At 38.2% G+C, this 26,201-nt stretch overlaps 2 protein-coding genes across 2 annotated transcripts; both read right to left on the bottom strand.

The window, feature by feature from the left end:
• On the bottom strand, positions 1 to 24,300 carry LOC106136257 (cyclin-dependent kinase-like 4). Its single transcript, XM_060949114.1, has 9 exons — positions 24,055 to 24,300; positions 21,227 to 21,416; positions 20,173 to 20,292; positions 15,500 to 15,665; positions 4,499 to 4,606; positions 2,587 to 2,729; positions 2,041 to 2,136; positions 1,584 to 1,715; positions 1 to 209 (listed from the first exon to the last, which is right to left on the bottom strand). Exons 1-9 carry the CDS (start codon positions 24,186 to 24,188, stop codon positions 108 to 110), a joined length of 1,191 nt encoding a protein of 396 aa, XP_060805097.1. The 5' UTR covers positions 24,189 to 24,300; the 3' UTR covers positions 1 to 107.
• A 510-nt stretch (positions 24,301 to 24,810) lies between these two features.
• On the bottom strand, positions 24,811 to 25,552 carry LOC106136258 (gloverin). The gene has a single exon (XM_013336747.2). The coding sequence runs from the start codon at positions 25,507 to 25,509 to the stop codon at positions 24,967 to 24,969; it is 543 nt and encodes a 180-aa protein (XP_013192201.1). The 5' UTR covers positions 25,510 to 25,552; the 3' UTR covers positions 24,811 to 24,966.
• Positions 25,553 to 26,201: the final 649 nt, after the last annotated feature.

Below are 26,201 nucleotides of genomic sequence, written 5' to 3'. Positions count from 1 at the left end.
TTCAGTGTAAAGTAGGATACAAGTGGAAAAATAAAAGACAATAATAGAGTTGTAACGTTTAGTTCAGTGTAAGATCACAATCAGTTCCGCTGGCGCGCGGGCGGCAGTCAGATGGTGGGGAGGTGGCTGCGCGCGTCCAGCTCGGACTTCTTGCCCTTCGGCTGGTGGCGGTCCACGATCAGCTGTGGCAGGAGTGGGGACGATTGCACCTGGAATTTTGTACGTTCGTATGATTTATGTCACTTCGTTTTAATGCCAACCACACAGCCCTGTGGTTCCCGGCACCAATGAAAAAAGAATAGGACCACTCCATCTCTTTCCCATGGATGTCGTAAAAGGCGACTAAGGGGTAGGCTTACAAAATTGGGATTCTTTTTTTTAGGCAATGGGCTAGCAACCTGTCACTATTTGAATCTCAATTCTATCATAAAGCCAAACAGCTGAACGTGGCCATTCAGTCTTTTCAAGACTGTTGGCTCTGCCTACCCCGCAAGGGATATAGACGTGACAATATGTATGTATGTATGTCGTTTTAATCATGAAGGAACTTAGTGCCGGCCAGTAACAAATGAAGCCCACGTTTTTCCAGTAGAGATGAGAAAGCAAGGGACTCACGCCAAGACCACGATGGAAACTTGTAACGTTATAAACAATTAACTTCCTTATCCATTGCGGGGTAGACAGAGGCAAAAGTTTTGAAAGGACTGCAAGACTTCAGCTGCAGGGCTCAATGATGGAATTGAGATTCAAATACCCTAAAAAAGGATCCCTAGTGTTCAGCCTCCATCAGTATCAATAATCAACGTTATTGGTAACCTAATTTAGCTGTTATTTCTTGGTTTTCTTGGAAGATACGGTGGTAGCACTACGTGATTCCGCCGGCTCCGTCTGCTGCTCCTGCTCTTCTTGGTGCCTTCCCTGGAGCTCTCGCTGAGTCGGGAGGATAGAGGAATAAGATTAGAAAGGATTTTATTAATTAGGAATAAGGAAATTTAGGATTCAGCGACCTAAAAAATGACATTCGAAAAAAACGAAGGTATATCTATGTGCTTGTACTACAATGTTACTAGTACTTATAATACTTGGTTAAGTAGAATTTACTTATTTGATTGTGTAACATTCTGGAATCTATCGCGTTCGTCTTTAGTTCAGACTAAAAATTGACCACGAAGACTCGAGAGAAATGATGTACCTATATCTTTAATTGAATATTAGAGGAATGTGCACAAAATGTATGAGTACGGAATAGAGGATCTGGTTAAATGTGAGGTTCGACAAAGTTTCAAATCTATACTAATATTATAAAGCTGAAGAGTTTTTTGTTTGTTTGAACGCGCTAATCTCAGGAACATTTGGTTCGAATTGAAAAATTCTCTTTGTGTTGAATAGACCATTTTTATCGAGGAAGGCTTTAGGCTATATAATATCACGCTGCAACTATAAGGAGCGAAGAAATAATGGCATATGTGAAAAACACGGGGAAAATTATTCATCTTTGAGGGCTTCAATGCTGCCCAAAATAACTATTCAACGCGGACGAAGTCGCGGGCACAGCTAGTAACTAAATAAAGTAATTATGTTACCTGTGCTCTTCTTATTTTCTCGAATTCATCATGGTCGGAGGGAGGCACTGTGAACAGAAAGTTCTCGAAGATGGGGTGCCTCAGCAGCTGCTCGCATGTCCATCTCATCATGGGGTCCTTATCTAGGCATTTCTGTTAAACAAAATATAGGTATAATTCATATGAGTTTGATGACAGTCTTTATCTTATAAAACTAACATTTACAGTTATTTTTTACATATCATAGCATTCGTAGCAAATAAGTCGTAGCGTTCGTAGCGACAACGTAGTAACGTTTGTAGCAATATCGTAACGTGCGTATCAACGCCGGAGCGAACTATGAAGTTGTTTTTAATTTTTTTAAACATACTTACATAAAATCACTACTTTCTCCCTTACAACAGTCACAAGAAGACTGAAATGCAACGTTATTTTTTAAAATGTTAAATTAGGATATTGACCATATTAATAACCTTACCTTTAAAAAATCTATTACCAAGTCGTTATTAGCATATCTCTGTGGTATTTTCTTTTCTAATGGTTCGAACATCGTTGGTTCAGGCAACGCCATCCCCTGAAAATATGATAAAACGTGTAAGCGCATGAAAATAAGTAACTATATTCTTTTTGTATTGGTACGATACGATTATAAATTCTACTTTCAAGTCATTAAAGAATAAATATTAAGTATATACTTATAGGTATATCGTGGGGCATTCGTTTATCATAATCATCGAATGAGTGTCGGTAGTCGAATTCTGTCGAATCGGTAAGATAGTTATAACGCGTATTGCCCATAAAGACACCGGTTCGAATCCCGATGCGGCCATGTACAAACCAATGACTGTTTCCGAAGGTCATAAGTTTGATAACTAACAACAAAAACAATGATCTTACGGTTAGGGAAAATATCGCGAGGAAACCTGCTAATTCAGGCAACTGGCAAAAGCCTCTTTCGTTGTAATCTACGAGTATGGCTTAAACTAATCTGTCCTATTTGTCTTCTCATAAACATCTTACTTACTTGAAAGAACGTGTTTTGTGAGAATATAGTCATGTGCCGTGGCAGAAGGTCGCCCAGAGTCTTCCTTATCAGATACAGCTGGTCCAGGTCACTCTTTCCTGGCCACAGAGCCTCGCTTGACAACAGCTCGGCAAAAACACAGCCTGAAATAAGCAAGTTTCCATTTCAGAACAACTGAAACATGATAAATGACTTATGTTATGTGGTTTCCGACACTTTCGATATCTTTTTCATGGATGTCGTAAGAGGCGACAAAGGGTTATGCTTATAAACTCGGAATTCCTCTTGTAGGAGATGGGCTAGCAAAACCTGTGATTATTTGAATCTCAATTCCAGATCTTCAGTCTTTCCGAGACTTTTGTCTCTGTCCACCCCGCAAGGAATATAGACTTATGTATGTATGAATACCTAATCTACTATAAGTCATTTAATAACTAAATTCGATTAATAATCGTACAAGGTCAAGTTGAGGTAAGGAATGAAGGTAAATTACGCCTAGAGTTTTACCACAGCAAATAAATTAAAAACATTAACATTGCTTGTTTAATTACATAAGTTTTAGTTTCATTCGTAGGGTAGTAGTACAATTAAATGAACTGAATAATAAAATTACTAGAGTAATCGATAGCATTGCGTGCGAACATGAACACTTGACAATTTACACAGAACAAATCGTTTAACTCATGAACAGCCGCAGTCGTCATTTTTTTTATATCAATTTGAGTGCGTTCGACCTCAATCAACCTGGTGGTAAGCAAAAAGAGGCCTTAGGTGGTGCACGCAAACTCAAATAATGCCTACTCACTCTTGCCTTGAAAATTCCCAAATTGTATCGGGGAAGAGAGACGCGGGGAGGGAATTCCAAATCAATACATACATACATATAATCACGTCTATATCCCTTGCGGGGTAGACAGAGCCAACAGTCTTGTAAAGACTAATAGGCCACGTTCAGCTGTTTGGCTTTAAGATAGAATTGAGATTCAAATAGGTTGCTTAAGAATGGGATTCTTCTTTTAGTTTATACGTTTATCCAAATCAATGCGTTTCGCAATTCAAGATTTTGCGAATCGTAAGGGTGCGAAGGGTGGAGATCTCGACTATAATATCGTGTAAGCACGGTTCAAGCTAGTTCAGGTTTCCTCTTAGTATGATTCAAGCTGGATCAGGTCGGTCATACTTGTGCATTTCGAACGGGAGACGCTTCGTGTAGAAATCTGACTTACACCAGACTGCGAACTTGTGGCTTCTTGAAAGAGAGAAGAGAATGAAACCGGCATTAGTGTCTAGAGGATGATGAGATACAATACCTATGGTCCACACGTCGACCGGCGTGCTATACAGGGTGACTTTTAATTCAACTGCATAAATTTAACTGTTAAGTGTACTCATCTAAAGGATATTTAAAAACGTTAAAAGAAAAATATCGGTTCATATTTCAGAAAGTACGAAAAAAATAAAAGTATCAAAATCCACGATCCTACGTCATATCACCCCGGCCGGCGGAAAAGCGACGCGTAAGATTCAGAGGTCAACGACACAATTCATTCAGCTGAGCGATCTCGACAACTCTGTACTTTACTTGATCTTGATACTAGAAAAATAATTTATTTTTCAGACATATTTATTTACATACTCAGTATCACCTCGTCTCCTTTTTCATGTAGCTCTCTTCTTCTTCTAAGACACTGGTCAATCTCCATAGCCTTGCCCTGGCCAATCAAATTCTTCAAACCACCTTTATCCTTGACCTGACCTCTCCAGTTTCCTACTCCGAGTCTACTTTTATCTCGTATTCCATCTAGCCACATAAATCTGCCAAAGGTATTCCTAAGTTCTACATGACCAGCTTATTGGAGGCGTCCCACCTTTGTGAACAGTTGCTCTCGCCGGGTTCGAACCTGAGACATACCTATGGCCCACACGTCGACCGGGGTGCTGTACATGGTGTCTCCGACAAGCAGCTCGGGGGCTCGGTACCATCTCGTCGCCACGTAGTCCGTATAGCTCTCGCCGGGGCCTGGGCATGTATAGCGGAAAGATATCTGTTAGTTACACGTAAAAATAATGTTCAAATTTTCGGGTCGCATCATCAACAGTATTGCGTCCACTTTTGGTAGGTTTAAACTGTCAGCTTTCACGAAATTGGTTTTTATTAGTAAATACCTATGCTATCTGAGCAATCCTGAGCGATTAAACACTTATAAAATCTTGAATAATAATAGCGAACACCAAGGAATTTTACCTACGATCCACAGTCTGTTTATGCGTAATATACGTCATAATAGCCAATCACGGTCGTTTTAGTCACGTGACAGCTGCATAAAAAACCTAATTTTCGGGGACGGATTTTGTTAAAATGATGCAATATTTTTATCTCGCGTTATTACAAATCGCTCCAAAAAATAATATTAAGACTGATGACATAAAAGAAATGTATATTTTTATTACACTCAAATAGCCTATTGCCGCGTGGTTCCCGGCATAAATAAGAATACGACCACTCCATCTCTTTCCCATGGATGTCGTAAAAGGGGACTAATGGATAGGTTTATAAAGGCGATGGGCTAGCAATCTGTCACTATTTGAATTTCAATTCATGGCCTGTTAGTCTTTCAAGACTGCTGACTCTATCTACCCCGCATGTGATACAGACACACTTTATGAATGGATGGATAGTATAAGTGCCAGGAACCACAGGGCCAAACAGATTGAAAAGAATATACCTATCAAATTAATAACCCAAATTAAATCAAGTCTTCGGAGCTCTTTATTGTAGAATGTCAAAGGTTTTAAAAGCATTGTGTTTAAGTATACACTAAGTATACGTATTATTTACGATCTTTATCGTGGTATATATTTCCATTTCATTGCCAGTACGTGAAAGGTTAACTTGATAGATGATGTGTTGACCTTGATAAATTGTAAGGCATATATCTCTATTTTTATCGAACTGATTCAGTCAGTCTGTTACAACTATTATGCAATATGATTAAAGCTTATATGTATGAGGCAGCTAAAGCTTAAATTATAACGGTGGAAAGTTCTTTTTTATCTAGATGTAGGTATCTCTGAAACACCATTGTCATGACATTATTTTCATTTGTACCTACCCATCTTTTAGCAGTAGTTCGATTGTTAGTCTGGTTGACTGGGAATAGAATAGAATAGAATAGATTTATTTTCAAAATTGGATACAGGGAATCACTTATTGACGTCACATAACTTAGGAATCTAATTATAACTACTACCGCTTCCAAAGCGCATGTGTAGAAGAAGCGGCGGAACAAACTACACTGCAGCATTTTCATCGGACGTCAATTTACATATATAGATCTCTTAAATCTCAATCGTGGACGAATGCACATTGTCTACATTAAAAAACATGAATGAATGTAGAACTAACTGGGGTGGGGCAACTTTTGGACTATGAGCAGTAAGTAGTTCAATGCATAATTCCCAGATGACGAGCCCATGACGAGAAACAAAACGGACTGAAAAACTGGTCTAACCTGAAAATACGACTGCAAACACGCAAGGATAGAGGGGAGAACAGAGAGAGGATCTTAGGAGTATGTTTTTTGCTACGTAATTTCTTTTAAATTATTCTCTGCTTGAAACATGTGAACGTGCGAAGATTTGGTATTGCGATGTCGCAAAATTTCTTTGCTACAAAAGCAACTGCTTACAATAATATTATGCTGATGGTCATTGAGATTGCGTTCAAATCTCAACAAAATCTGTGTTTCTCAATGTTTGTGATGGCGGCCGGTTGGCAATGAACAGTTGTTGCAACACTTTCAACAATTATTTAATTTAATGTTATATCTGCTTGTATCTATAATTTATTCGTAAAATATTATAATTCATAATAGTTCCTCCTCAGCTTTTGGGTAGGAGTCCGGGGTGCAACTGTAGACCATGATAGTGGATTGGGTTAATCACGTTTTTACACAAAGCTACTCCAGAACCCAATTCATATTGGACCATGATTTCACATTCAGTTCTACAGCAGGTTTCCTCACGATGTTTTCCCTCGCCGTAAGAGCATTGGTTAGCACTCAAACTAATGTACTTAAATCAAACTCACGGGTCGTAATAGTTTTTACCGAAAAGAATCACTCCTTCACCCCTTCGTTTCTTCGTCAAGTGTATTGTAAGAAGCTATTAAAAACGTGTTCAACAAGAATTTTCAAATCCTTTCTTATTGTGCCGTGTGGTTCCAGGCACCAGGATAATAGGATCACTCATCAAAGAGGAATACCATGTTTATAAGCCTATCCCTTAGTCGCCTTTTACGAAATCCATAGGACGATATGGAGTAGTCCTATTCTAAAGTGTCGGGAACCACACGGCGAAATGATTGTACTCGGAATGTAATAGAAAATACGTCAAAGATTGATATACTTTCTCGCTAGGTACTATTTAATATGCAAGTATTAAAATACTAGAGCGGAATGTCGTTGCGGCCAAGGTCAGGGTCACATGGACAGTTACGCAACTCAATGGTTGAGAACCAGTTGCGCACGCGCCGGAGCAACGACCTGGCATCACGTGATCTAAATGCATCGCTACTGGTGATGGAGTGACATTCATATAATAAATTGATCACCAGGTCAGGATCAAGAACACCCTGAACCGACGACTTGCATGAAAGGAGTTATGAAAATGGGAGCGATAGAGTATGCACGGATCATTGTAAGATGAAGTCTCTGCCTTACCCTCCGGGAAAGAGGCGTGACTTTATGTAGTACCTAGGTCATACGAGTATACGTCTCCACTGCAGGAACATAGCCCTCACTGTACTTTCAGAGCGAATCATCTTACTTGGAGATTTTGGCCTATACTCGTCAGTAAAATAGTTACTTAATACCTACGCCTTTACGGTATCCATGGGAAAGGGAAGGAGTTGTTCTATTCTAGGCAATAAACCACCAGCATCACGAAACCATACTTAATTATGGCCTTTCGGTATTTTCAACACTGTTGGCTCTGTCTACTCCGCAAGGGATATAGACGTGATTATATGTATGTATGTACCTAGGTACGCGAGGTGCGTACCTATCAGTAGTTAGTAGAAGTTTGTATAAAAACATATTATAGATACTTAGGTAGTATATTTATCAATAATACAGGTATTAATCGCGCAAGTACCTAACGAATCTTTATTTTTATCTCGCGTGTTTATATAGAGCGACCAGTTGCTTGGGTTGATAACTGATTATTTATAAATAGTATAATGCAACGCAAAAGTTTAAAATCAGTTTAATATAGCTACTTAGTTTAGGTAAAGACGTAAGAGGAATTTTTGTGACTAGATATACAGGGTGACATTTAAAACAACTGCATCCTTTTAAACATAGACCCCGATACCCATGCTTCTGAGCCATTTGAGCCTATTTTTATTTAAATTAAACGTCATCATTTTCACATTTAAAAAACCCTCAAAAACTACGTCACACGCTTTATAAAAGACCAATACTACAAAAAGAAATTAAAACTAAACATGTAAATAAAGGTCTGAAAAAAAATTATTTTTCTAGTATCAAGATCAAGTAAAATACAGAGTTGTCGAGATCGCTCAGCTGAATGAATTGAGTCTTTGACCTCTGACTCTTACGCGTCGCTTTTCCGCCGGCCTGGGTGATATGGCATATTTAGGATCGTGGATTTTGATACTTTTATTTATTTTCCTACTTTCTGAAATATGAACCGATATTTTTCTTTTAACGTTTGTAAATATCCTTTAGATGAGTACACTTAACAGTTAAATTTATGCAGTTGAATTAAAAGGCACCCTGTATAGGGTACTTAAGAGTAATTGAACCCATATCGACTAGCCAGCAAGTTAAGCAATGGTGCTTAGCAGAAATGCCTCGATATTGTTGCGAAAAGTTTTCACACTAGTGCGAGATGATAAAATATGCCACGGTCAGACTGTACCTATGTTTCATTAATTTATTGATAGTTTGAGCCGCCGATAGTAATTAATATAGCCATCGATAGTATTTATAATATCAATTGAGTTGTGATGAATTACCATAACGTTTAATTTAAGTGAAAGTTGGGTTTACATCGAACAACAACAACCCTGACCTGTAATCAAATCCGTCACCGATAATGTGAGTCTAAAGTCTTACAAAAATTTGGGAATTTATTTACATGTAGGTACCTAAACTATCGCTGTTTCGCTTTTTATTATGACGAGAAACGGGATAGCGCTAGTTTTTCGCGCGATAAAAACGGCGTCGCGCGTGCAATGCTATGGGAGCTGCACCTCACTTAGTTTTTTTATATATTTTTTTTTATTTTAATTTATTTCGAAAACTAGCAGTGCTTATAACTAACATAGTTAATACTGGAATCATAACTGAAACGCAATTATCAAGTTGTCACATACATATTGGTATATCTAAATGTTTGCTTGTAACTATTTAGAAGAATACACTTTGAAGATAAATTCAAAAACTTTTCCTCTACTATGTAACAAGACACAGCTGAAACTTTTAGTAGTACTATACAGAACAGCAGATATATATATATATATATATATATATATACCATTAAAGCATAGTCTAGCTAATACGGTCTACTTAACCAAACAAACTAAAAACTCTAAATAACACCAATTTTTAGGGAGAAATCATAATCGATTAGGATTATAACCGCGACGTGGTTGAATTATGAAAAAGATAATGAAGCGATACCCAATCGGAAACGAAGGGGAAACACAAACAAACAATAAAAAGTTATTAGTAGACGTAAAAAATAAAAGTTGATGCGTCACCAGTTCGTTTCGTTAGAAAATTTATTGAATCGGTAGTCTCGTGCATGGTAAATGTTGAGGTAATTTCCACCCTCATAATGTAAAGGAAGTTACGCTTTCTCGTTAAGGATGTGAAAAATTGTTAATAATTTATATTAAGCCGAGCAGTGTGGTTTGCGGCACTAAAAGAAAAAAGAATAGAACCATTGGATATAATTCCATTAACTCCATAGAATCAAATCTAAGGTACAAGTAATTTAAGCCTTCCATACATGGATACATATAATCACGTCTATATCCCTTGCGGGGTAGACAGACCCTACAGTCATGAAAAGACTGAAAGGCCACGTTCAGCTCTTTGGCTTTATGATAAAATTGAGATTCAAATAGTGATAGGTTGCTAGCCCATCACCTAAAAGAAGACTCGCGAAGCGAAAGCGAAGACGCCTTTTACGACATCCATGGGAAAGAGATGGAGTGGTCCTATTCTTTTTTGTATTGTTGCTGAGAACCACACGGCGAAGCCTTCCATTGGCTATTAAGTTTTTTTATGATTCCCAAAGGATTCGAAGGCACGACCCTCGAGCCTCAAGGAATCGCCTAGGCCACGTGCGAGGTCGCATAAATAACTAAGCAACTTCAAACAGCTGTGAATAACAGTTTTACTGTAGATTGAAGGTTGATAAGGAGAGCTTTTTCAGGTTAGGTACCGCTTATCGGCAATCGACCTCAATGTGGGGGTGACGCGAACTATACATACATATAATATAATAGTATACAAATATATTACCGGTCAAGAAGAAGTTTCACTAGAGTGTTTAGGGTGTCATAGATACCTTTTACTACAAATAAAACTATAGCAGATATAAATGTTAAGTAAGCTAGGTGCCGTGTGGTTCCTGGCATAAGTACAAAAAAGAATAGGACCACTCCATCTCTTTTACATGGATGTCGTAAAGGCGACTAAGGGATAGGCTTATAAACTTGGCATTCTTCTTTTAGGCGAAGGGCTAGCAACCTGTCACTATTTGAATCTCAATTCTATTATTGTGCCAAATAACTGAACGTGGCCGATCAGTCATTTCAAGACTGTTGGCTCTGTCTACCCCACAAGGGATATAGACGTGACGTGATATGTATGTAAGCTAGATTTTTATACGAAGCGACTCCCATCCGACATTCTCAACCATGGTAAATACCTAAATCTGTATTAGACAAATGAGCTAGGAGCTTTCACAAGGTGCGACTGACATTTGACCTCCACAACCTTTGCAGGGGACCTAACCCACAATGGATCATGTTTACACACCCAGTTGTCTGAAAGTGCCAGTCTCTTTCACCATAAAAGCATCAGTTTGCAATGAAATATATGTAGGTAGGTATGTAAACATCTCAGAAAAGTGTCATCGGTAGGTATATATATGAACTATTTTTTGGGTGTCCTTAACTCTTCGGACTTCGATGATCTATCTAGATCTATGTCACTGGTTTTCTCTCAGCCTATTAGTAAAACTGATGATCAAATAAAGAAAAAAGTCATTGCGGAAGGCTGCTGTAAGACTTTAATCTACAGCACATTTTTTCAGATGCCTTAACCCTTCGGTCACCGACGACTTAGCTAGAGGAAGGGTAGGCTACCTGCCTACCCCTCCGGAAAAGAGGTGTGATTTTGTGTTAGCTAGATAATTTTCACACTTTGCGGCGCGGCACTTTCTAAAAAAGATGGTATAAATGGAGCTACGGTGATAACCGAGCCATGACTATGGAATCATCGTATAGGCCAAGATATACTGGCAATCTGTGATCTACTCAACTTTCGCTACCGTCAAAGTTAAGTATTAAAAAAAAACTCAAACATACCTAAACGCAAACACCGGAGTGTCATACACATATAACCGCTCTGCGGCTATAGCCGTAGTTTTTCGAGGTAGAGTATATTTTGTACTATTATAACAGTACGGTTATGTCCGTGATGAAATTTGTATGGAATTTTTGGCGTCATTTCATGAAATTGTTAGGTCGAACTTCCGCGTCGCAAAGTGGTAAGTGGTTTTTCCTCAGCCTATGATGAATAAAAGTGAATAAGAATTAATAGTTACTAGCTCTTCTCCTGACGTCCACTCCGAACGGGATCATGGTGTGCACTGAGTATTCCGACGAGCAGTTGCCACCTGGGGAAGGAAAAGGATAGGAATATAGGATGCTGGAACGAGTGAGAGGAAAGGATGCTAATAGGGAATCATAAGTACATTTACACACAGCTATTAATCTAGAAAAGGCTAAAAGGCCACGTTGATGGAATTAAGATTAAAATAGTGAAAGATTGCTAATCCATCGCTTTAAGGAAGAACGCCTTCTAAGTTCATTAGGGAATATATTTGAAGAATAATTTAAAATGGAACGCCTGAACAGCTTATATTTCCAACTATCCTACTTCCTACTAATATTATAAATGCGAAAGTTTGTGAGTATATCAGGATGTCAGTATGGATGTTTGTTACTCTTTCACGCAAAAACTACTGAACTGATTACGATGAAATTTGGTATGTAGGTAGCTGAAGATCCAGAATAACATATAGGCTTCTTTTTATCCCGGAACCTTCGAGCATTGTTTCAACTTTCTACTAATAAGCAGCTGAGGGGTCACTCGTTAAAGTTATGCCGCTCGAAAGCTAAAAGAATCACTGCAAAATTTTCTCCCTAATCGTGTTGTTACAGACTGGAACAAGCTTCCTACGAGTGTCATAACTGCTCCTTCAGTCAATTGTTTTAAGAATCGGCTAGACAAACTTTAAAGATCTTCAAGCATCAAAATTCACGTGCATCAGCTTGATGAGCTGCTAGTGTGTTTAAAGTATATAATAATAATAATAATTCCCGCGGGATTGATAGGGTTTCCATGCGGACGAAGTCGCGGGCGGCCTCTAGTAAACTATAAAGTCTAAAGACACCTCGCATATATAAATCGGTTTAGCTTATGCCCAAGATTTCTTCCGAACCTAGGATATTTCGTGATAAAAGGTACCTAGTCTAATCGTAAGGTCTAATGTTCGTCTGAAATTTCATCAAAATCATTCACGCAGGTATTTGAAAACGAAACGCGTTGCGGACAGTATACCTTATTTTCGTAACAAAACTATTTTATTATACATAAATGAAATGCCGTGTGGTTCCAGGCACCAATGAAAAAGAATAGGACCACTCCATCTCTTTCCCATGGATGTCGTAAAAGGCGACTAAGGGATAGGCTGACACAATTGGGATTCTTTTTTTTTAGGCGATGGGCTAGCAACCTGTCAATATTTGAATCTCAATTCTATCATAAAGCCAAATAGCTGAACGTGGCCATTCAGTCTTCAAGACTGTTGGCTCTGTCTACCCCGCAAGGGATATAGACGTGACAATATGTTTATGTTTGTTTTAAATGAAAAGGTAATTACTACGCGTGACCATGTGGGCAGCAATAATTTATAATTCATATATATGATGTCTCAAGGTTCTTTGAGTCACTTCCTGGTTCACTGTCAATTATCACTAATCACTCGGGTTGACAGGTTTACCCTATGTAATGACACAGATTTTAATGGATGAATTAACTTTACCTTTTACTGCAAAATACCTACCTACCTGTAATACATATATAAAGTATTACGGGCGGCCATCGCTTCGCCATTTTTATATACATATATATAATCACGTCTTTATCCCTTCCGGGGTAGACAAAACTAACAGTATTGAAAAGGCCGAAAGACAATGTTCAGCTGTATGGCTTAAAGTGGGAATGAGATTCAAATAGTAACTGCTTGCTAGCGTATCGCCTACAGAAAGAATCCAAAGTATATTAGTTTTTTCCTTAGTCGCCTTTTACAACATCTATGGGAAAGAAGAAGTATTCCTATTCTAAAGTGTCGGAAGACTAGGCCCGCGGTACATTCATAGCCCATAACTCTATCCACCCGCAGATTTTAGATACCTAATGTCCCTTTTTGGAAACCATTTCCGAGATTTTTTCTTTTCATTAAGAAGGGTTAAAGGAGATATTTTTTGTGTTTCTCATACAATTTGTTCATCTTTACAAATTTACGCAACAGAATTAAGACTAAGTACTTATAATAATTAAACAATTAGTCTGAATTTCAGTGCTAGTTCCGAACTTGAGTTCAGAAACGTGTAAAGAATGGGAGAATATCGTGCCTAGCGTGTAGTGCGTAGCCTTCAACCAGTCAGCTTCCATAGGCTTAGGAATGATGGGTAAAAAAATCAACGGTTTCAGTAGAAGGTAGGTAGGTACTTAAAAGGCACAAAAATTTTGGGGTTATTTAGTATCACAGTACGTAGTACACACAAATATGTTGCAAAGCTAACGCAAGCTAAATCAAACGGCTGAGGGTGCAATTCTAGGGGCTAATTCGGATTTTGAAAAGGGTAATCTTTGTCTTACATTCCTTCTCTTTCTATCTCTTGGGTTTGCCGAAAAAAATAGAGAAAGGGGGAAGAAATATGCCTTTTCAAATTAGTGAATTGCCTCATAAATCGTGGAGTCGGAATAAGTGCCATAACATATAAAGTTAAGTTTCTAATAGGCAATAATAACAAGATTTACTTAGACGGATATAGGTTGAAATACTAAGTGTTCGTCATTATAATTATGTACCTATTTTACTTTGTATCATCTCATGCAATGCAATCAATTACTCAATAAAATAGCTGTTGAGAGTAATTACACTATCATTAAATAGTAACACTTTTTTATTGCCTCGATTCATTTTCCTTTGAAAAACCCTGTTATTACTAGTATTATCAACTTCCGTGATTAGCGAATCTCTACTATGTAGGTAAATTAATTATCTAAATTTGTTGCAAGAATTAGACATGTTTAAAAAATGGCGGTATTCATAAGTAAGTGAAAAGTGCAAAGGTTTGTTTTTTAATAAATATGTTATCTGACAGCCTTTGTGGCTCAGAGGCAGCACGCTTGTCTGTGACACCGGAAATCCCGGGTTCGAATCCCAGCCAGGGGATGATGAGAAAATAACTTTTTCTGATTGGCCTGTGTCTTGGATGTTTATCTATATAAGTATTTATTATAAAATATAGTATCGTTGACTTAGTGTCTCGTAACACAAGTGTCGAACTTACTCCGAGGCTAACTCAATCAGTGTCATTGATCAAATAAAAAAAACAAAATGCCCCATATAACCTTATGATTTACGACTGCCCAATTTACATAATGCACTTTTAGGGTTACGGGGAGCATAAAGAGTTAGATTACCTAGGTCATGTCATGATTATATAATTGTAGTGCAAACCGCAAACAAATTGCTTTGCATGCATAATACAGAGGTACCATGCTCGTGTCAAGGCCTAAACCACAGCTTAGTGATTTATCTCAATCTAAAATGTCATGGTTAATCTTGCTGTTTGCAATTTAACGTCTACGGAGATGAAGATCGTAGTTGAGTCTAACCTAAATATTTGCCGACCAGATTCTTTTGATACCCCACAAAATCTTTCGTTGTTACTCACCCCTTATTCTAAAAGAGGAGGCTGACGATACAAGTTACGCCCGCCAAACCCTTTATCCTAAAAACTGTTATAGAAGAACTTAAATAAATATCAAAATACGCACTGAAGAGACCCGTATCATAATGAAGGCAAAGTAACAGAGTTTGACTACTCCGAACCTGATGAGCAAGATGTTTTAAGGCTTTACGTCGCTGACAGTTGTGTCGGTGGCTGTATCCTAACATTACCCCAAACTAGCAACCAGTATAATGAACATATGGATGCCTTACATCTAACAGTGGGTGAATTATATCGCTAATGTTAAAGAAAAGAGCCAAAAGTTTCATTTTTTAGTCTTCATTCAGAAGTGGACACAATAAAATGACTTGATGATGATGAAAACGATGTTACCCTAGACACCGTAGTTATGGTTGAAGTTGGACTTAAAACTGAAGATGATGAAGAAGACAAAGTGGAAAAAGAACTTTCCGAACGCCAACTCCAAGCCCCGAAACAAAATTGCAGAGAACAGTTGATGAAGTTACCAGGAAAATACATATCATGGTAGAAGGTACTAAAAAAGAACAAAGCATGCAAAGACGATAGAAATATAGAAAATTCAAACAATAAAGATGTACGCACTGATCATCCTGGCGAAGCCGAAGTCGCAGAGTTTGACGACCCCGTCGCTGGTGAGCAAGATGTTCTCGGGCTTCACGTCCCTGTGGATGCAGTTGTGACGGTGACAGTACGCCACCCCCTGCAGCGTCTGCCAGATGATCTGCTTCGATAGGTGCTCCGGACAACCCTGGAGGATTAAAAAGATACATACATACATACATAAAATCACGCCTCTTTCCCGGAGGGGTAGGCAGAGACTACCTCTTTCCACTTGCCACGATCTCTGCATATTTCCTTCGCTTCATCCACATTCATAACTCTCTTCATGCAAGCTCGGCGGTTTCGGGTACTTTTGACCTGACCCTTTACCAGGACGTCCTTAATTTGATCAAGATACGATTAAAAAGATAATATTTAAATAATTTAAACAACAAAAGGCTACAAAATAATAGAAAATTAAACTTTGAATACGTATGTCATAGGCGTAGGAGATAATTGGGTACCTGATGTTCTACCTACATCGATTGCTGGAGCTGGTGCCCCCCGGGCGCGCCACGCCAAAAAGTAGGTATACATACGTATATATAATCACGTCTATATCCCTTGCGGGGTAGACAGAGCCAACAGTCTCGAAAAGACTGAATAAAGTAGGTTGTTTGAGAAAATATAACTAGGTAGTCATCGTCACAAACTCTCTGATTTTATTGCCTTATAAATTTGAAAACTCTATTAACATATCCGACATACCTCTAAAATTTCATCAAAATCGGACCAGCGGTTCGAAAGTTATCACGTTACAAACATACATAGAAAAAATGTACTCGTATTTTCGCCTCAAATTGTACAAAAAAAGGTAATCTTTCAAAAGACATCAACGAGTGCGAAAGACAAAAATTCGATTCACAATAACTTACCAAATTCTTACGCAAATGCAAGGGAACGGTTGGAACATCGAGGTCAAAAAGTGCACTACGCACGGAGTCGTGATGGTGAAATATTTGAATATTGTTTGGAAATGCTTTCCCACCTATTCTACTATGTCAATGGATAAAACATCAGCCTTAATACTTATGCCTTTAAATTTAAAACTTTATAAATACATGCCTAGTCTACGTATATCCCTTGCGGATTCCTTACATATAAAAAATAAACATAAATCTTTTCTCTTTACATACGATATATGCATAAGTTATTATGGATTATTATTAAGATGTGCCGTGTGGCTCCCGGCACCAATACAAAAAAGAATAGGACCACTCCATCTCTTTCCCACGGATGTCGTAAAAGGCGACTAAGGGATAGGCTTACAAACTTGAGATTCTTTTTTTAGGCGATAGGCTAGCAACTTGTCACTATTCGAATCTCAATTCTATCTTAAAGCCAAATAGCTGAACGTGGCCTATCAGTCCGCTCAGGACAGTTGGCTCTATCTACCCCGCAAGGGATATAGACGTGATTATATGTATGTATGTATTATTAAGATATGGATTTGTATGAAGTGAAATAAGCTAACTTTTCGTTCAGATATAGGTACGTTAATAAAACCTAGAAATACTTAAAAAGGATAGTTAAGAAAAAGGTAGCATATCAGAATACAAACGGCTTATAGTATCATTTTACCAACTTACTATGCACATAGAAGTTACTACCAACAGATGTCAAGAATGCTTCGCTTACATTTTCGCTTTGACGGCCTCTGTGGCGCAGCGGTAATTAGCTTGTCTGTGACACCGGGGGTCCCGGGTTCGAATCCCGGCCAGGGCATGATGAGAAAAGAACTTTTTCTGATTGGCCTGGGTCTTGGATGTTTATCTATATAAGTATTTATTATAAAATATAGTATCGTTGAGTTAGTATCTCGTAACACAAGTCTCGAACTTACTTCGAGGCTAACTCAATCTGTGTAATTTGTCCCGTATATAAAAAAAAAAAAATAAAAAAAAAAAAAAAAAAAAAAACATAGTTGCCGTCAAAAAAGTGCGTGCGATTTGTAAATCTGCAATTATTGCATTCCAAGGCACCCGCCACGTGTGACGACCGGCGAGGTGCTAATGTCCTATTGAGCAAACCTCGGTGTTGAAAGAAGCCAACGAAATCTCGTCCCCTTGACATTGGCTCCAGATTGGCCAACATTTGGTCTGAATGTTTGCATGGAATCGCCAATAGCGGCGCTTCTAGCTAAGGCGTTTGATTTTGTGATTATCCGGTTCGAAGGACCAAAGTCTATAATTGATCTAGCGAATGGCGCGCGATTGACGCGAAAAGCCAAGTTAAGGATGCGTTTCTAAAAGTCTCTACTTACGGATTTGAATTTGTATTTTTGTCTTTTTCTGCCTCAATCATCTTTTGGATTTTTTAACTTCATTCATTGTTACATTACTTCCGCCCGTATTGAAATACTTCAAAATCAAAAGTGAAAATACAATCATGGTTATTAAAAAAATAAATACCATCACTTTTTACAACAATTACCTAATGTACTCGGCGAATGTATAGGTATTAAGTATACGCCCTTGCCACAAAGGGACACCTCTGTAGTCTTAAATAAAACATCAAAATGCTTCAGCACATTTAACAAAGGTTCACATTTACACAATATTACTTACAACAATACAGGTCAGTGAACTACAAACAAAGTATAAAATGGATGACCCCTAGGGACCTCGTCTTGTCAACATCGTACATACATATTTCGCTTTGTGGGTTTGACTTTAATTAACATTTAAGTGGATTTTGTCGTGATTATTTTACACATAATGGCGCGATCTTGCGGCCAAAACGTTAGCAGTCTGACTATATCCAGTGATATTCAAGTGATGAAAAGGTATACCTAATTTGATAAAATTTAATACATACATATTGTCATGGTAGACAGAGCCAACAGTCTGAAAAAGACTGATAGACGTTCAGCTATTTGGCTTAATGATACTTAGAATTGAGATTCTAATAGTGACAGGTTGCTAGCCCATCGCCTAAAAAAAACGAATCCTAAGTTTGTCAGCCTTTCCCTTAGTCGCCTTTTACAACATCAATGGAAGAGAGACGGAGTGGTCACAGCAAAATTTAATGACGTAGGATAACAGGTCCACCTTTGACCATAATTCTGAATTAGGGAAGTCGGATTTTCAAAACAAGCGACTCCCGGGATATTTCGCAACCTATTCAGGGAAATCTTGCCCATTTGTGTCATGGTTTTTATGTACCATAAGATAAATAGTTTTCACTCAATTTAACATAAAAATCACGCCTTTTGCCCGGAGGGGCAGGCAGAGACTACATCGTCCCACTTGCCACGATCTCTGCATACTGATAAATATATGCATAATTTTCATCACTACATAGTATAAAACAAAGTCGCTATTTTAGTCTGTTTGTCTGTATGCTTAAATCTTTAAAATTATGCAACGGATTTTTATGCGGTTTTTTGTAACAGGTAGAGTGATTCAAGAGGAAGGTTTTAATGTATAATAACATTTTTAATTTTGCACCCGTGCGAAGCCGGGGCGGGTCGCTAGTTGATCTATATAATCAAGGCCTCGCCCTGTTTTTAACTTTGTTGACTGTACTTCCCCCTTTCTTTGCAAAGTAATTTGAGTCGCGTGCCTTCATCTTTCTATTTATAATTCGCGTGCGGTGTTATGACCGTGACCCTGCTAGTTTCTGAGGTTGAAAACACGAAATTACTAGTTACAAATTTTTTCGTGACCACCTAACGATTAGTTAAACGAAAAAAAAAACTAATTTGAATCAAATTCCATAAATTATTTTATACAACTAATATACAAAACGAAAACTCATTCCTTTATATACCTACCTAACATGTTTTAACAAAGCTGTGTTAAAAATACAAGAAACAAAAATATCTTTACTTAGACGAGGTTATTGTACTCTTTTTAAATAAAATTTTGACTCATCAGGTTACCTAGAAGTAAAGTTAAGTAAAAAGAATTTATTCATAAAACACCATAACAAAAAGACGAAAAAAAAAACAATAATACGAGTATGTATGTACAAAGATAAACATATAGTATGGTGCTCCCGAAAGGGTACCCCTTCAGCATAATCCTACCTACAGAAGTCGGCGTGGAAACTCGAGACCTATGAATGGACTACACCATCTACTGTAATACTAACTTCAGCTTCCTCATATAGCTGTAATGGTGCGATTGAAACTGATCCAATTCTCCACATGAATTTAATAAGCTAGGTACAAGAGTTCTATGGAAAAGCGGCACTCGATAGAAGGAAAAAGTTAATGCGATCATTGTAGGTATTGTTTAACTTAGGCAGTATAAAAGAAGTCTGGTAGAACAAGAAAATACATTTTCTGACGCGCCTAGAGTAAAACCACTCCATCTCTTTCCCATGGATGTCGTAAAAGGCGACTAAGGGATAGGCTTACAAACTTGGGATTCTTTTTTAGGCGATGTGCTAGCAACCTGTCACTTTTGAATCTCAATTATATAATTAAGCCAAATAGCTGAACGTGGCCACTCAATCTTTTGAAGACTGTTGGCTCTGCCTACCCCGCAAGGGATATAGACATGACCATATGTATGTATGTATCTTAGTGGAAAAATGTAGTCTCTGCCTACCCCTCCGGGAAAGAGGCGTGATTTTATGTATGTAATCTTACCTGAAGCAGAAAAATATAGGCGAATGAGATATGTATGGAAATTTGAAACAAATCTCACCGAAGGGTACTTCTCCAGCTCGTGCAGCACCGTGTGATCGCAATATTCGAACACGAGGTGTAATTTGCGCTTGCGCCGGAACACCTCGATCAGATTCACCAGGTTCGGGTGCTTCAAGTTCTTCACGAAAATAAAATGAAAATTTTAGAAAATGTGTTCTTTTCATTATAAAATTCTGTTTAGTAAGGTATGAGCTGAGCTTGCTTTTACCTTATCTTTGCTTATTAATAGGAGTTACATACATATTTTCACGTCTATTTTCCTTACAAGGTAGACAGAGGCAACAGTCCCGAAAAGACTGAATGGCCACGTTCAGCTGCTCGGCTTAATGATGGAACTGAGATCCTAGAGAGAGAGAATAATGATAGGTTGCTAGCCCATCGCCTTAATAAAAGAATCACAAGTATGTAAGCCTATCCCTTAGTCGCCTTTTACGACATCCATGGGAAAGAAATGGAGTGGTCCTATTCTTTTTTGTATTGGTGCCGGAAACCACACGGAATTTAGTAAGGTATGAGGTTGCTTTTACCCCAGCTTTGCTTATTAACAGAAGTTATATACATACATACATATTTTCACGTCTATTTTCCCTGAAAAGTCTGATCCACGTTCAGCTGTTTGACTTAATGATAGAATTGAGATTTAAATAGTGACAGGTTGCTAGCCCATCGTCTAAAAGGTCCTTCCGGGGGTCCTCTTAAGTGTGTGCTTGCGAAATTTAAACAAAATTGCCATAAGTTTCATTCGTTTTGTATTTTCCTTACATACACAACTAAATACTTAATGAAAGTGCATTTTGATGTGATTTCGACACAATTTATCAATTCCACTATCAAGTAATAGAAGTATAGCAAGAAACGATTAAATCGATCGCTTTCGCTTCTGAGAATTAAGTTACTGGCTTATCACAAATACAGTTTCAAGCTATGAAAATTTATTTATTAGGTACTGGCTTCCTTGTGTTCTGTATTTGCTCTAGGGTTACTGCTTTTCCCAAAATTTCATTGAATTATGACATCGTGCAGTTTCACGATCCAATTAAGTTTTTTTTTACCTTGAGCATTCGTATCTCCCTCAGCGCAATCTTCCTTATCAGCGGGTCGTCCTCATTCTCCACGAACTTCTTCACGGCGACGATCTCGCCCGTCTCCCTGTTACGACACTTGTAGACCAGGCCGTAGGAACCTTCGCCCAGTTTGGCCAACTTCTCGTAACGCTCCATCGCGCGACTGCTCGCACGGGATCTGCCAACAATACATGTACAATATACATACATACATAAAATCACGCCTCTTTCCCGGAGGGGAATAACATGTACAATATATTTATGTATTTAAACTTTATGCACGTAATATGGTCAAAATGCAACATCAGTCGTCTTTTGCCGAGGGAAGGAACTAATCTTTCCACTTCCGCGGACCCAATGTGAATGAGGCATTAATGTGGACACCTATGTATATCCTACTCTTGGTCTCTCTCTGGTCCTGAGTAGGTTTGACAATCGGCCAACATCTATTCCCCTTAGTGATAAGGATTGTCCACCCTTAACATTGATAAAGCTTTTAAGGAAATTGGGCCCTTTCACCAGAGATTTGTTGTATAGGTAAGTACTGAATGCTAATGCGAAGTAGCGAAAACGTGTGGCTGAAACCTTTTTTGAACGAAATTATCGGTGATTGTCTGATTTGAGTGGGATGAGATACCTATCATCAAATTCTTTTTTCAGATGGTAAAAAAATACTGGAACTGTAACATGAAGAGGACTATCATTTAAAGCAAGCAATTGATGTATGGAGGGTAATGTGTTGGGTTAACGTGTTGAGTTACAGCTGTATTTTGTTATTTAAACTTTCCTGAAACTGAAATGGACGACAAACATCGAAGACCCGGGCACAGTGACCTGATTGGCCCGGACTTACAATAACAATCCAATCTGGGGCATTCATTGATCGAACAATAAAACAAAACCCTTTATGCCGTGGTGGTACTTTTGTTTCGAGTTTGTCAAACTTTAGAGTAGGTAACAAAAGGTATATTTTGTTATTATATCGATAAAAACTTAGTTTTTATAACTTACACGCCATGCGCCTGTCCGAATCTAAAAGAGATTTCCGTTTTCAAAGATCTTTGATCTTACTCACCATGTTTTCCCTCAACGTATGAGCATCGGTTAGTATTCAAACCAATATACATAACTTTGAAAAGAGTCACTATAATGACGCAGTAAACATGCCACCAGGCCAGAAAAAGCTTCATTTACATGCGGCCCGGCAAGTCAACCAGCCTGATGGGGTACACACCAAGCAATCTAGGTCCAGAGTACTCCAGTAGAGCAGAAACCAGGAAACAGTAGCAGTAGCTAATAATAACTCGTACACTATAGTCAGTGTGCCTCTGATAAATCACCGGTTTGTTATCGCTCCCATTAAATCCGACTTTCGTTCGCCTCTACTTTCTAGCAATCAACTGAAATTAGTGTGGGCTTGGTGCAGTGAGTTTAGCCTTTTTAAAGGTCAGATAACACAGCTAAATGCCTGTTGCTTTAGCGATAAGACAGACAATGTTTTCTCGTTATCAACTTACTTTCGTTAGCTCTGGCGTTTGATATATTTGCATTCATTTCAGGCGTAGGATTTGCCAATGAACAAAATGTCAAAATTAGGAGATAGGCTGCTATAATGACAGCCGTTTAAATTCGCCTCCGTCACTCTTGTTAGTTCGTTAGATAATTGTTAATTCTACATTCATTCATGTTTTTTAATGTAGACAATGTGCATTCGTCCACGCCGCTTCTTCTACACATGCGCTTTGGAAGCGGTATTATTTATAATTAGATTTAAGTTATGTGACGTCAATAACTGATACCTTGTATCCAATTTTGAAAATAAATCTATTCTATTCTTGTAACGAAGGAATTTAATAAACTTTACGAGAATATAATAAACCCACAAAAGCGTATCCCTTGGCGAGTTTTAGATAATTATAGAGCCATGAGCTATACAGGTTACCTATAAGCGGAACTCACAAAGAAAAGAATGTGTGCTCTATTCGTAAGAGGCGGCTAGAGGATAAGCAGTAAGCACACCAACACTACTTAGTTACCTACTTGCCTGGAGCCAGCAGCCGTTTGTATAACGATTAACTTATCATATTCAACAGCTGAGAACTGCAACCGGGAATTGTGGGTTAAAATGTCAGTATCGGGAATACACTATCATATGAGAGAAAGAGAGAGCACTCCGTTACCTTTTAGTTACAACTTCTGGAGATATAATAGCCTTGTTCAGCTCTCCTGTCATTTTGATTCACTATAATTTTGGAGTCGACGCCAAAATTTGGAGATCAGCTTTCAGACATATAAACGGCAATTTTTGAGATAATGAGGCGGAGCTATGCCCAGCAATGGGCTGATGTAGGCTGAAGATGATGGCGCGGAAACCATGAAATATCTTTGCTTATATTTTTACATAACCTTCACAGGTTTATCTACTTTGGCAGACACCGTCTACTAGAATCATGCCAGAAGTATTTTTTGTAATTTTCTGTACCATAAACTAGGTTGCATCTTTGAAAAAAGTATTCTTTAGAGGTAGATAGACTATTATAGTTTAGATAGACTATTTTCTTTTCTGAGTTATATTGATACATTAGTTTGATAGCTAACCGATGATTTTACGGCGCGTCAACATCGTGAGGAAAGCTGCACATTCAGGAAAGTAAAAGTGTTTAACTACCAAATAGCGGGGGTCAAACGGGAGTTGCTTCGTGTAGAAACTAGAAACCCAAACTAATATAGTTGTCACAGGCCGACCACGGGCTCCTCCAGACCGGGACAACCGGGATTAACGCCTAGAAGATGATAATTTCTTGAGTCAAACCCACCTTCTAGGCAACAGCGGCAGATTGTTACCGAATAGCCACAACCGTTTATCACCGAACCATTTCTCCATACAGGACGCCACGTTTTTCCACAGTTTGAACTTCGAACAGTCTCGTACCACGATCGAATTATGCATTCGCGTTTTTGAATGGCACTAGCAAAGAGCGCATTTCCCGGAAAATTAAGTGTCAAAAAAACGCGCGAAAATTCTTTTTCAATGTTTTTTTATTTCTTTTGTGGCGGAGATGTTCTCGTTACGAAGACTTCAAAGCTTTTACTAGTAGTTGGGGGTAATATCGATCGCTTTTTTGTTTACAGTTTCTGTGGGGCTGTGTACATGACAACCATGGTTGGCAGTGGTTGGTGGTAGGGAAATGAATAGGCCAGTGGCCTGTCGTTCGGGTTTTTTGATTTTATTTTACATTTTAAATTTTTATGATCAGAATATGTCTTTTTGCTCGGCTAGCTGCAATAGAGGAGACACCATAGAGGCAACACGTAAATCATATAAGAAAATATGATCCCTTTATATCCTCCCCGTCCCTATTCATCTAAACTTAAACTTCCATCAATATCTCTACGAGTCCTCTCGTTTTCGCGTTTTTCAGTTGCACCCTCTGCCACTTTCTTTAAGGCCTGGGGTCCGCTTTTCCGATATATTTCCACTTTATTCTATCTCAATAATATCAACGAATAACTTTAGTAGCTATCTATGTACAGGTAATATCTATCAAATAAATAGCTATTAAAAAAATATATATAAGTTGAAAAACAATTTATTAGGTACTTATAATAAATTAAAGTCTTTATCAATTATGACCAAAAATGATGCGTACCTAACTAAATAATACAAAAAAATAATAATAATGAAATAAATCATAATCGCACATTACTTATCTTTACGTATAGCGCGCTTAGAAACGGTAATTAAGGCCAGCCCTGGCACCATAATCCTGGAAGGGGCCCATCCTGTTATAAGTGCCTTGCAAACTCACGTCTCCGTTCCTGCCGAGTGGCCACCTAGCTCCAGCCGCCGCTTCCAAAGAAGTCATGCCATGCATCTGCCTGCTCACGTCGAGTGATGCTTTAGAATGATCCCCGGTATAGTCAACGCGACCACCGAACTGATTTGACGATCCATATGGGCTAATAACATGAGTTCCGTAGCCTGTGGCATCTAATTTACCCCTGTTATCATGAAAAACGTTATGTTTATAACCCGCTTTCCCAAAGGCAGCGTCTCCTCTCGATCCGAGGGTGCCAAAGATCTGTCCACTGTCTGAAGTCCTGTGGCTGTATGTGACGTCACCAGTCTTGGGGTCGGCTGACAGTTGCCGACGATATCTGAGGTGCTCTGGACTGAGGTACCAAGTCGGATGGTCAAGTTCTTCCGGCTGAAGGTAATCTTGAGCTGCCACTGCTGCTACCAAGCAAACGAATGCACAAATTGTCTTCATTATTTGTTATTTTATTTTTCTACAACTGCTAAGGACTGGAGTGAACTTGTTGAACTGATGCCTAAGTCTTCCCGAGACAAGTATTTATATGAAAATATCCTACCACGGGACTGTTTCCAGTACGGTTTTGATTCAAGGATTATGTTATTCCCCTGAGTCGTTTTCATATCATTTATTTATTAATGTGTATGTTAAGGTTATCATTTTGACCCGAGAATGTTGCACATCTAGTAATATTCAACCTTATTATTATGTAGTTAAGAAATAATACATTATTAATAATGACTCAACGAGATGCATTAATCAAATTGATCAAATGTTATTTGCAAAACGGGATTTTGAAAGTCCCTTATCCACGAGCTTGAAAACTAAATCTTGTACCTTGTACCTTTATTTGTAACAGGAAACAAACTTTTTTTTAGAAGTTACTGTATCTTTATCTATTCCCTCATCTTTACATGTTCCAAAGTTGAACCCTGTTTTGAAAAACCTTTTCGGCTAGATTTCAGGCATCAAATGCATGATTCTAGTAACGAATATATCATACTTATAATAATAGTCCCATATGCGCCTGTGCACATTTTACATGTACCAACATAATAAATAAACTATAATCATACGAACTTAACCAGCTGCTTCGTACGTACCTTTATTTTGTTAAAGTCAATTAAGGCAAAGTCATATAAACTTGG

This window comes from Amyelois transitella, chromosome 18 (genome assembly GCF_032362555.1).
Source record: "Amyelois transitella isolate CPQ chromosome 18, ilAmyTran1.1, whole genome shotgun sequence".
Lineage (NCBI taxonomy): Eukaryota > Metazoa > Arthropoda > Insecta > Lepidoptera > Pyralidae > Amyelois > Amyelois transitella.
The sequence above is the reverse complement of the archived record's forward strand: the minus strand, read 5'-3'. Positions and strand labels throughout refer to the sequence as shown.

Excerpts from the sequence above, each read along its gene's own strand:
- LOC106136257 (XM_060949114.1), bottom strand. The coding sequence starts at position 24,188 with ATGCATAATTCGATCGTGGTACGAGACTGTTCGAAGTTCAAACTGTGG. Across the intron at positions 21,417-24,054 it reads CTGCCGCTGTTGCCTAGAAG|ATCCCGTGCGAGCAGTCGCG; the intron begins GTGGGTTTGACT and ends TATTGTTGGCAG. Across the intron at positions 1,716-2,040 it reads TGGTAATAGATTTTTTAAAG|AAATGCCTAGATAAGGACCC; the intron begins GTAAGGTTATTA and ends TTTGTTTAACAG.
- LOC106136258 (XM_013336747.2), bottom strand. The coding sequence starts at position 25,509 with ATGAAGACAATTTGTGCATTCGTTTGCTTGGTAGCAGCAGTGGCAGCT.